Below are 12150 nucleotides of genomic sequence, written 5' to 3'. Positions count from 1 at the left end.
TTTGCGGGGGAGCTTCCTGAAATCCTGAGGACACCCTGGGGAAGCCAAAGTCAAAGTCGTTGGTGATGAATCTGAACCTCCATCCTCAGCAGACTGCTTGGGAATTAAACCCCAGCTGCTTGCTTGCCCCAAATAAGCTCAACTAAACACCTAACGACTAGTAATGAGTTGAGGCCAAAACGCAGAGGTAAGCATGGGTTATCAATCACCAAAAAGCCGCTGCACCAACCCTCTGCCTCTTGCCCTGCCTTATCTCTTCGATAAAAATAAAAATAAAGAATACTAATAATAAGTGTGTGGGAAACTGCTCCGGCGTCCCTCAGCTCCCCGACCCCGGCGGGGAAGGGACCAGGGCCCCGCACCTCCCTCTCCGGGTTCACGTGGGGTCAGCGGCCCCAGAAGCTAGGAGCGGGGATGCCGGCTCCGTCCCTCGCAGCCCCGCTCCCCCCTACAGCTGGCCGGACGCCCGGGACCAGAGTCCGGGGCAGGGGAGACTCACCGCGCAGCCCGGGGGCGGCCATGGCGCGGGCACACCGGACACGAAAGCCGGACCGGCCCGCGGCGGCGCCGGCGTCCGCTCAGGCTTACTCCGCCGCGGGGCTAATTCCATGGCGCTCGGCTGCGCCCGGACGTGCCCGCCCCCCGCCCGCCCCTCCCCCGCCCGCCGCCCCGCGCCGCCCGCCCCGCCGCCCGGGTTCGAGCGGGCGCTCCCGGCGAGCCTAGCGGCACGTGGGGAAGGAGCGCGCTCGCGGGCGGCCCGAGTCCCGGCCGTGCCGGGGTTGGAGAGGCCGAGGGGCGAGCCGGGGAGGCGCCTCCGAACCTGGGTCGGGGTGCGCGTTCGGCCGAATTGTGGGGCGCGCGGTGCGGCGGAGTAGTGTGCGGTCCCGCCCCGCCGCCCCGTCCGTCCCGGGCACTGCGGGCTCCCCTCGCCCGGCGACCCGCTGCCCCCACCTCCCCGGGAGTCGGAGGGGCTGGGGCGGGGGGAGGGGGGTAAGGTACAAGGGACAGGAGGACTGGAAGAGGGGCTGCGAGGGGCAGAAGGAGGGCGAGGTAGTCTTACAGGGCCCGTCCCTCTGAGACGCTCGGGACGGGGACGTGGTGGAGGAGGGAGTCTGGAAGCTCCATCCCAGAGCGCTCGAGGGGCGCCGTCGCTCCGCCGGGTTCAGGTGCCCGCGGTGAGCAGAGACACGGAAGACCCTCTGAAGGGCCGCTCCGGGCGCTGGAATCGGCAACTCCCAGACGCCCCAAGGCTCAAACAAGTTAGAGAACGCCAGGAACCCAAACGAGCGAAAGGGTATTCTACTAAGGTCAAGTATGCTATTTATTCTTCAGTGTGAAGTGAGGAATCGCGTCTCCCGCACGGATAAGGGAGGCCGGTGGCGACTGCTCCCTGCTTGTCAGAGGACAAGGGGGAGTAGACAGCACAGAGGAGTCAGGGGCGGCGCCGAAGGAAAACCAGAAGTGTGAGATCCCAGTCCAGAGCTTTATTCGGGCGGAGGAGGGATGGGGGCTAATGTTTATTCAGGACTTCCATGTCCTTCCCAGAGCTGTACCTGGGGGATTGTACCTGTGAGCTGTACCTGTGAGGCAGTTGCTGCCGCCGAGCCCATCTGACAGATGAGACCACAGTGTGAAAGGTCAAGCAATTCGCCTCTAAGAGCTGTGCCGGGATCCCCAAGCAGCCAGCCTGCTCAGCGTCCGTGTGGCAACGGCTTTGCTCTTCTGCTTCTTTCCCTCCCAAACGAGGGCCTTCTCCCCATTTGCTCCCAGCGACCCTCCTTCCTGTCTTTTCAAGGCCAAGAACCCTGGAAGCCTTTCTACCCTGGTTCCTTGATCCATTCCCTTTCTTCTCTTCCTCCCGCACTTTCTAATCCCTTTGCCCCTGTATACGCTCTCCTTGAGATTCTCCCTGAAACGCTCACCTTGGGGGGACTCTGTGTCACCTGCTCTGAGAACAAGCAGGAGGAGTCCCTGGGACCAGAGGCAGACCCTGTCCTGTTAAACCCCTGGAGGAAGGGAAAGCCCTCGAGACACACACACACCCCCACTGGGGCTTTCTCAGTCTGCAACCTCCTTTCCCTGCTCCTTGCCATTTTTTAAAAATCAAAACATAAAGTGCTTCTGATTTGGCTTTTTTCTTGGCTGTGAATTGTCCCATCAGTAAATCTGAGGAGAAATTCAGACTACGGAGGCATAGGCCGTTGGAAAGTTGACACCTTATGCTGGAAAGGTAGCCTCCCTGCTGAGTTTCTCTGGGGCTGAGGCCTCCAGTAACACCTCAGCACCAGGTAGAGTGTTAGGCGACCAGTAAGAAGAGAGATAGGTAATTCCCTGCCCCCAGATCTGGTTTCCTACAGAGACCTCAGAGGCTACTCAGAGTTGGAGGCCTGGAGATGGTGGACGGACAGATGACAACCTGTGAATTATTGAGCAGTTATATAAAACTTCTATCCATTCTTCCTTTCCTCTGCTGACTAAGCCACCACCAAAGCTGCTCAACACAATCCATGCTATTTGCCTGTAGCGTATGTCCCCTCCGTGTGATTACGCACAGCATCGGAAGGGGGTGAGTCCTAGAAATGCAGCAGTCACTGGTTTCCACGACAGCAAGAACCTGCCCTGTAAGCAACAGGGACAGCGTGGTTCCAGTGGAGTGACCTGGGAGTTCTTACCTTGGTGTCAGGCACCTGGGTTCTGAATATGCCCTGCCACCCAGGAGCTGTGTGGCCTTTGGCAAGCTGTTTTTATTCTCTGTAAAGGTGGGGGTGAGGGCACTGGATTGGATGATATATAAATCCTTTCCAGCCCCACCAGCCAGCCCTTCCAGTGAGTAGAGGCTTTCCTGGGTTAAAAGGATCTGGAATGAAAATCAATTCTCCATCAAATTCCTGTTAAAATCCCAGGGTATTCCCCTCATTCTCATGGGTCTTCTCTCCACAGCTAGAGTCTCTGCCATCTTGGCAGCTTATACATATAAACTCTTCACATAAAGTTTAAGGAAGGACAATCTCTCCTTAAGAGTGACATTACTCGGGGGCGCCTGGGTGGCTCAGTGGGTTAAAGCCTCTGCCTTCAGCTCAGGTCATAATCCCAGGGTCTTGGGATCGAGCCCCACATCAGGCTCTCTGCTCAGCAGGGAACCTGCTTCCTCCTCTCCCTCTCTCTCTCTCTCTCTGCCCACTTGTGATCTCTGTCTGTCAAATAAATAAATAAAAATCTCTTAAAAAAAAAAAAAGAAAGAAAGAAAGAGTGACATTACCAGTTAGTGATTTGGGGACTGGGTGAAGTTGGCATTATCTCTGTCCTTCCACTAAAAGATGTCTGGAGTCGACAGGGCCAGAGCATCCAGCATACAGCCCAAAAGAAACTCAGCTCTTCCTCCCCTCAGGATATAGTCAGTCCCTAATGCTCTGCCACTGACAAGACACTTATTCTCCCACTTGGAGCCTTGATTTCCCCTCATTTTTATTCTTGCTGCTTCTTATGTTATTAAAGAGCAATTGACAGTTTGCCCCAGACTTTCAGTTGTATTTGACACTCTCAACCCTATGACTCAGACTAATGTTCCTATTCTCCAGATGAGGAAACTAAGGCTGAGAACCACTAATGGTTTTATTGGGAGCCACACCGTAGAATGAGGGCCACACGTAGAACCCAGGCTTTCCCACAAGTCTGGGGCTCATCCCCCAGGACTGAGATTTTGCTGGATGGGCCCCTTTTCCTGTACCTGCCAGCTCCCCATTTCCAGTCCCTCAGTCCTCAGTGTATTAGAGGATATGTGGTAACTTAGGGAGCCAAGGGCTTGGAGAAACCCCTGCACACCTGCTCAAGTTCCTTCAGCCCAAGGTCAGCCACACTGGCAATGACCACGTCTGCCTTGGCAGGAGCCTGGCTCCAGGGCCCACCTCTCTGCTCTGTTCAGAAGCCCCTGGATCCAGAGCTTGGAGAACCTAGTGTTCTGAGCAAATCCCTTTGGAGATTTGTGGCTGGGTTCTGAGAAGTCCTGCCCCAGACAATCCTCTCCCCACCCCATGGAGGCGGACACCATTTTTTCCCAGAGGCTGGCCATGCCTGGGGCTGGAGCACTTTTTTGGATGGAGCCTGTGCTTTCTCCCCCAGAACAAGTTGCGGAGATTGGGCCCTGCCCACCCCACCCCCCCAATCCCCCCCACCCCCCCACCCCCGCCATCTCAGCCTGGAAGAGCCAGTGAACCACCAGCGTTTTGCAAGGTGAGAGATTAGCCTTTATTGTGGACACTGGAGGGCTCCAGAGCGGAGCACGAGGAGGAGGAGGACGACGACGACGACGACGAGGAGGAGGAGGAGAAGGAGCAAGAGCAGCACACTGGCTGGTCCAGTCTCAGGTGAGGCAGGCGATGGCAGGGTCTGGGGCGACCTCAATTGCTGCACTTCCTGGGGGAACACTGGCACTGCATGGCGTTGAGGATCTGGTGGTGAACCACAGAGCCATTGGTGCAGTGCAGGGGCACCAGCATGGGCTCTGTCCGCATGGGTGAGCAGCAAGAGCACTGGTCCTGCACATCCTCTGTGTCGATGGAGTACAAGGCTTTGCTGGCACATTTACCCTGTGACGGAACAAGGTGGGGTAATGGGTGGCATTGCAACACTGGAGGGGCCTGCTAGGCAATTTGCAAAGGCAGATCTCAGGAAAGTCTGACATGCCCCCATCCTTATGGTCCTATTACATCCAAATCCTACTAGCTGCAATTTCTATGCATGTCTGATGAGGAAACACAATTCTACCCTTCCCCACCTCGGCCTCACTGAAGCCAGGACCCCCTTACCTCGCAGTAATGAATGTCCACCTCCTCGACAGACTTACAGTCTCCCACCTTGACATACCGCAGCCTGGCTGTGATGTCTTTGCATTCCAGCTCCTCACCTACAGGACAGGTGAGAGACGGGGCGTGGGGCCTGGCTGAGGTTTGATATAAAGCTCTCTGGCCCATCGCCCTCACTTCACTGGAAAAAGGTCAGTTTCACAGGAACCAAATCACTGAAGTGGGCTACAAGGGGGGGAGCTAGTTATCCTGGTTCATCTCTGCATCTCCTGGCCCTCCCATTCAGAGGTAATAGTTACAGCTGGGTTTAATTCACTTAGTGGTACAATCTGAATGGCAGGAGGAGCCTGGCCGATCACTGTGTGTTGGTGATACAGATGGACGAGATTCGCTTTTATGTAATTGTAGACTCTAAAAACCATAATGACTGGAGCAATCTTCTTATGCTTAAAACTATATCCGGAAGCTAATGGGCAAGGAAGGAGCCAATAAATATAACTAACATCTATCTTTGCCTTTGTAAAAGAGGGAGGGCAAATGTCATGACCACGCAGGGGATTAAGAGCATCCCTAGGACCCCTTATGGAGTCTTTCCTTTGGGAATAGCTGTTTCCGGTCTCTGGCATGGCCAGGATTAGTGGCATTCAGATCTGAACCTCTGCTTGGCCCACTGATAATTCTTAGATTTACTACCAGCTCGCCATTCCCTATCTGAATACTGGAGCTCTTCCATTCTTGAATGGCTCCCAAACTAAATCAACCCTAACTACATATTAGCCTGCCTCCCAATTTCCAACTAACTTCATTTTACAGTGAAAGTCTGCCAACCACATTTAAAAAATGAATAAGGAAAATATATTTAGGCCAACAGGCTATATTCTTTCACTGTAGATTTAAATCCCCGAGCCTGGCTTCCTCCCCTCACGAAGCATCTCCACCCTCCCAAGAGTACTGACAAACACAGGCCCCCTTGCTGCCTCCCTGCTAGCTTGGCAAATAACTGTCTCTTGACCAAATTCCATGCGCAAAATGTGCCCAGAGAGAATTCATGCTCCCTGATGGTTTCCAGACTTCAGCATTCTGAAACTCATGCAGCTAGGAATCACAGAAAGAGTAGCTTTCGGAGCGTGTTTCCTCGATCTGCAACCTTCTTACAGCAACTGCAGGGACTGTCAGAGTGAGCCATCAGGAAGAGAATGAATGAATGATTGAGGACCGAAGGTATTCATGCTTTCACTCCCCCTTTCTTTACCCAATACCAAACATGGGCCCACGAACCCCACATAAAACAAAAAAAACACAAAGTACCAAACCAAAAACAAAAAAAACAGTCTATATTCAGAGACCACAGCACTAACACTAGGATTTGGAAAGTTACTTGTCTCGTGAACACGGGAATGTGTGGTGAGATTACAGTCTGATGGGCACTGGCAGCCTGCTGTGAACTACGAGGACCCACTGGCAGAACATAACTGCAAGGCCATGAGGGGCCTGAGAGTGAAGAAGGGAGGTTAATCAATGTAGACCAGTCTTCTGAACTCTTGAGAAGACTCTGTGGTCTCTGCATCCGAAGGCCTCACAACCTGTGGTGGGAGCTCATGTCAGCTACCCGATGGCTTCTCTTTCTCTGGGAGGTGGCTGTCTGACCCTCAAAGAATACATTTGTCTTGAGTGTCTGCTCTGTCAAGATTATGGATCAAGGGTGCCTTTCTTCAAGGAGCTCTGGCCGGAAAAAGAAGATATTGTCTCAGGATGGGTCTATGAGCCACCCTTGCCTCTGGGAGGGAAAAAGCAGATAGGAGGATAGAAGGAGTAAGGAGTTTTGGAAAAGGGGAAGAGACTGCTTCACAGGGATTTCAGTGGCGATCTGAGGAGTGGGCTGTTTAAGAACATTCAAGGCGGGGGCAGTTCCCTGAAGAACTGAACCTAGTGATTGGCCAGTGGTTAAGAACGATCTTTCCAGAACAAGCTTCCTCCAAAAAAAAAACAGTCCTTGGACTAGGTCTGACAGATTTCAAGGGACAAGCTATTGGTAATATACTTACATGTGTTACAGCAGGTGCCTGGAATTTTCATGATTCTCCCCTAAGAAAAGAGTAAAATCCCAGATTAGGCACAACTAGGACACAACAGACAGCTTCCAGGTCATTCCAGGCCAGTTCCTGGCTCTGGCCTCGCAGCCCCGAGCTTCAGTCCCCAGACATAAAATGTGCACTGACATCACAACTGAGAGCAGACTGACCACCCTACCTGACCAGGCTGGAACAATTCTGATTATTCTAGATTCTCTCCCAGTTGCATCACCAGGACCATCATTCTCAGGAGGGACTAGAAATCATCTGATCTCTCACCCTCCCATTCAAGGATCATAGATTCAGTGTCCCCGAAGGGAAAAGTATCTATTGAAAGCACCATATAGTGCTTATATAGTCTTTCCACTACGCTTTGAAATTGAAACCTCATAGGTTGTTGAACTAGGTCTGGGGTCTCCCTTGGACACTGGGACATCATGTCAGGGAAGACCATACCATTCAGAGGACTCTGTTCTTAGAGTCAAAGATGGAGCTGTCAAGAGGAAATTAGGGCCTGAGCTTTAACTACTCACTCCCTCGGCCAGACACTTGTGTTCATCGAAGGGCGGGCAGCCCATGACCCTCTTCTCCCAGATGTACTCTCCTCTCTCATTGACCTTGCAGAAGTGATTATCACAGCCATCCTGGAGCGTCTCATCACGCTGAAAACAAAGAGGGGAAATGGGTAGAGCAAATCTGAAGATGGTTTTTGATCTGAAAAGACACTTCAAATCATGACTCCTTGAAGTTGCTGAAACAATCTGGAGGACTATTGTACAAGACTGAGACCATCTATGGTCTCCACACCCAGAGCACACAGTACAAGTGGAGTCCCAGCTCATTTATTGTGAATAGGGCTGCATAAATGCGGAGAATTCCCCAAACCCTTCTGACCACCTAGAAGTTTAAAAAATTAAGACATAGTAAGGGTAAACTAGCAAATCAATAACTGAATCAGAGATGATCCAGGTTCCACCACCCATCCCTAACAACTAATTTACACTCTTGTAGATCAGACTTACTGTCATTCTGATTGCCTGCCAGTCTTATAGGCTGGAAGAAATCTTAAAGATCAACCAACTCTAAACCATAGGCCTTATGCCAACTACGCTCTGGTCAAGGAGAGTGAAAAAATTACTAAATCACAGAGAAAATTCTGTACCTTCTACAGGCTCTCCATCTTTTCTCTATAAAATCAGAAATAGGTGGGAAGCTAATATTGACCCAAACTTAGTCTTTATTTCTTGAAGAAGAAATGCCAAAATGGGAAATCAGGTGGTGACATGAGTTCAACTTGCTCCCACCTTCAGTGTCATGATCTGTCCTCCTCTCAGCTGAATGGTACAAGCCGTAGGCAGACATTTCCCACAGCATTCGCCTTGTTTCTTCTCTTCCTTGTAACCCTGTATCCAGGAGAAAAATCAGCCTTGGTTAACCCCCCAGAACACCCCATCATAAGTAGGCTTACTTTTCTAGCTTCTCATCTCTCCCATCCAGCAGTTGCACCCAGAGCTCAGAAAGTTAACATTCAACTCTTGGCTGACCTTTGTCAGTTCTCAGTCCCCTAGATGGCATTCCTTCCCTCTACCTATGTACACCTTGTTCATGTTCTAGCAGCCAGACCTATTAAATTAGACCCCTCCCTTGAGCTCCAGACTTACAAATTCAATTGTTTAATTCAACAACTGTTTATCTTATCTTCTCGAGACTTATTTACAAAATGCAACTTGATATTTCTCCCAAATTTCATCCTTCTCCTGTCCTACCTTACCTTGGTAAATAGCTTCATTACCCAGTTGCTCAAAACCAGAAATCTAGGAGTCATTCTTGACTTTTCTTTTTTGCATTCCCCCACTCCCTTCATCAAATCTTGCCAAAAATTCTCTCTGACTCAACCTCCACTTGTCATGACCAGTGTCCTCTGTCATCACCTAGTCCAAGCAATCATCATATACCTCTAGACTCTGGTATCAGTCTTAATTTGTCTTTCTACCTCCATTCTTGCCCCTGTACTGACCCTATAGGTCTCTACACATCTGTCAGAAAGACTTTCTTATAAGTCTAGTCATGTCACTCCTCTGCTTAAAAGACATTCATGGACTTCTTGTTGTAGTAATGGCAGTACAGCTTATATTGGACTGACCCTCTATAGACAATGATTATAAACTCTTGACAAAATATTTTCAACAATTGTTGAAAGACACTGGATGGCAAAAAGAACATCTTGTGAATTCATTTCTCATGTAGAAGTAAGTGACGTGACAACAATAGCACAAAGTATAGGGGGGTAAGTACATCATTCATGAAGTGTTTTTTATCAAACCAGGATAGATCATGAGAAGTCAAGGATGCATATTGTAACTTCTGGAGTAACTGGAATTATTTATGGCAAAATATTTTCTATCCTCACTTATGATTTCTTCTCTGATTCATGAATTAACATATTTTATTTAATTTCCAAATGGTGGGGCATGTTACCAAATACCTTCTTATTACGAATTTCAATCTAATTGTGGTCACAGAATGTACTCTAAATTCAAAATTTTTACATATATTGACCTTTTAATGGCCCAGAATTTGGTCCAGATAGGTGAAAATTTTCTCAATGTGCATTGAGAAGAACGTGTGTTCTGCACTTTGGGAGTATAACAGTCTATTATTCTCAATTAGGTCAAGAGAGTGGGTATAGTTTTCCAAATCTTCTATATCTTTATTGATATTTTTCCTACTTGTTCTATCAACTACTGAGAAAAAATATTAAAATTATGCAATATGGTTGTGGATAAGTCTATATCTAGTTCTGTCAATTTGTGCTTCACATACTGGAAACTTTGCTACCGGATGCATACACATTTAGGATTCCTGTGTCTTCAGAGTAGTCTTTTATAAAATAACCTTCTTTTATGTAGTCTTTTATGAAATAGTAGTCTTTTATGGCATTTTATGAAATAACCTTCTTTATTTGTGGTAACATTCCTCATCTTACAGTCTATCTTGTAGATTATCCATCGCAACTTTTTAATTCTTAGCATTGACTGGCATTATCTTTTCTCATCCTTTTATGTTCAATCTCTCCATCTCTTTAAAGTGAAAATAAATCTTGAGGCCCCTGGCTGGCATAGTGGGTGGAATGTGTGACTCTTGATCCGGGCGTCCTGAGTTCAAGCCCCACCTTAGGCATAGAGCTTACTTTAAAAAAATAATAAATAAATAGAATTGAAAGTGCGTCTCTTGTAAACAGCATACTAACTGGGTCTTGCTTTCTTATCCAAGCCTGACAAGTTCCATTTTTTATTGGGATTTTGTTTTCCCATTTATATTTAATGTAATTATTGATACATTTGGGTTTATATCTCCCATTCTGTTATTCATTTTATTTGTTTTCTTCTCTGTTATCTGTTCTATTGTTAATGTTTAACATTCTTTTGGTTTAATCAAGTTATTTGTTTAGAATTTTACTTTCTCTCCCCCATTGGCCTTTTAGGTGCATTTCTTCACATTACTATTTTAGTGGTTACACAGACTTATCCATTTATCAAATCTCATCAAACTACGTATTTAATATCTATGCATTTTATTGTAGGTGAACTATCCTGATTTTTAAAAAATAATACTTTTACAAAAATTTCAAAAATAAGACTTTCTTTGGCTTCCCATTACATGCAGAATAAAATCCAATCTTCTTAACACATTCTACAAGGCCCTGTATGGTTTTTTCCTAATTTTCTGACCTTGTCTTCTATCACTATCCCCTTGCTTTTGACAATCTATGCCTTTGCATCTTCTAGGATCATGAATATCCCAACCTCCTCACCTAAGAGTCTTTATGTATGTTATCCCTCTACCTGGAATGCTCTTCTCCATGCTTTGGATAACTAGCTTTTCTCATCCTTCAGTAATCATTTCAAATATCATTATTCAGAGAGGTCTTGCAAGATACAACACACACACACACACACACACACACACACACTCTTATAACACTTAACACAATCCAGGGATGCCTAGGTGGTTCAGTTGGTTAAGCATCTGCCTTCAGCTCAGGTCATGATCCCAGAGTCCTGGGATCAAGTACTGCATAGCGCTCCTTGCTCAGCAGGAAGTCTGCCTCTCCCTCTGCCTGTTGCTCCCCCTGCTTGTGCTCTCTCTGACAAATAAATAAATAAAGTCTTAAAAAAAAAAAAAACAACACTCAACACAATCTGAAATTTTCATTTGTTCTCCCTGAGAGGCATGTAAATTCCAAACTAAGTCTGTGCCGTTGTTTTTGTACCCAGCACTTGGCTCTCTAAGTAGGCTTCCTACAATCTCTAAGATTGGCTGAGCTGGGAACTCCATGACAGTGGCTTTAAGTGACAATCCTTCATTTACATCTGAGCTGGAAAAAGCAAGAGCTTCCAGCTTCCAGTAAAATAGGACCTCACTGTCTTGCAAAAATGCCCCCTAATTTGGGAGACAATACAGGGCAACCGACTCTTGCAAATAAGTGTATTTTCAGCAATGTTAACAAAATAAAAACCAAAAGCTACCATCAGCTGTTTCATCACTGCTTCAAAATTTAAGCTCTTTTCATGCTACCCACCACTCCAAAAAAAAAAAAAAAAAAAAAAAGTGGGGGGGACATAATCTCACAACATTTTTAAAGAATAAATTGAATTATATGAGAAGCCAGCTACAGCGTCACTCTTTTTCTCATTTTGCCCATTTAGTAATCACCACTTGAAGATTCATCTAGGTCCTGAGGTTTTCCTAACACGAAGCTCTAGCCAGTCAGTTTGGAGCCCTCAGACAGAAAATGCGGGCCTTTCTGTATTGCTCCCTTGTTCATCGCACATGGGCTGAATGCTTCTAATCAGCAGACAAGGTTAGGAGTCCATAAGCTTGTGCAGAACAAATGTAAACAATTTGCTACTCATAAACCATGCTTCTGAACACAATGTGTTGTCAGGGAGTAGGCTGTGCAGAAAGCCCGTGAGTGTGGAGTCAGCACAGAATCGGGGCTCCTGGGTCCAGGCCACACTCTCCATGCTGGGAAGGACACCGCTAGAGTCTGAGGCATCAGGTTGTCTTTCACTAGGGAGTTTTAACTGTGTTTTCAAAAACGTACAATTCCTGGAAGGTATACGACTGAGGTAAAGGCGACAGGAAGAAAGGGAGGGAATAAACAGTGTACGTGAGTGTGCGTGGTTCCAGGCAGAAGGAGGAGATTAAACAGGGATTAAATAGGGCAGGATTTTGTGGGAGCGTGGATTTGGGTGTTTTTCTTTTCAGTGAGT

The 12150-nt window shown here is 47.7% G+C and overlaps 2 protein-coding genes across 2 annotated transcripts in view; both read right to left on the bottom strand.

The window, feature by feature from the left end:
* The window catches only part of ANO2 (anoctamin 2), a 342917-nt gene extending 342279 nt beyond the window's left edge, over positions 1 to 638 (bottom strand). Inside the window, exon 1 of the mRNA XM_082742732.1 lies at positions 500 to 638. Coding sequence (XP_082598858.1) covers positions 500 to 521 — 22 coding nt within the window. The 5' untranslated portion in view covers positions 522 to 638. The remainder of the gene's footprint in view (positions 1 to 499) is intronic.
* Positions 639 to 4221: 3583 nt separating this feature from the next.
* VWF (von Willebrand factor) overlaps positions 4222 to 12150 on the bottom strand; it is a 134382-nt gene continuing 126453 nt past the window's right edge. The window contains exons 48-52 of the mRNA XM_082742730.1: positions 8179 to 8277; positions 7408 to 7536; positions 6848 to 6887; positions 4806 to 4903; positions 4222 to 4586 (exon numbers count right to left, since the gene is read on the bottom strand). Coding sequence (XP_082598856.1) covers positions 4398 to 4586; positions 4806 to 4903; positions 6848 to 6887; positions 7408 to 7536; positions 8179 to 8277 — 555 coding nt within the window. The 3' untranslated portion in view covers positions 4222 to 4397. The remainder of the gene's footprint in view (positions 4587 to 4805; positions 4904 to 6847; positions 6888 to 7407; positions 7537 to 8178; positions 8278 to 12150) is intronic.

Source organism: Mustela nivalis (assembly GCF_964662115.1).
Source record: "Mustela nivalis genome assembly, chromosome: 7".
NCBI classification, from domain to species: domain Eukaryota; kingdom Metazoa; phylum Chordata; class Mammalia; order Carnivora; family Mustelidae; genus Mustela; species Mustela nivalis.
Note: the sequence above shows the minus strand (reverse complement) of the source record. Positions and strands in the feature narration are given on the sequence as shown.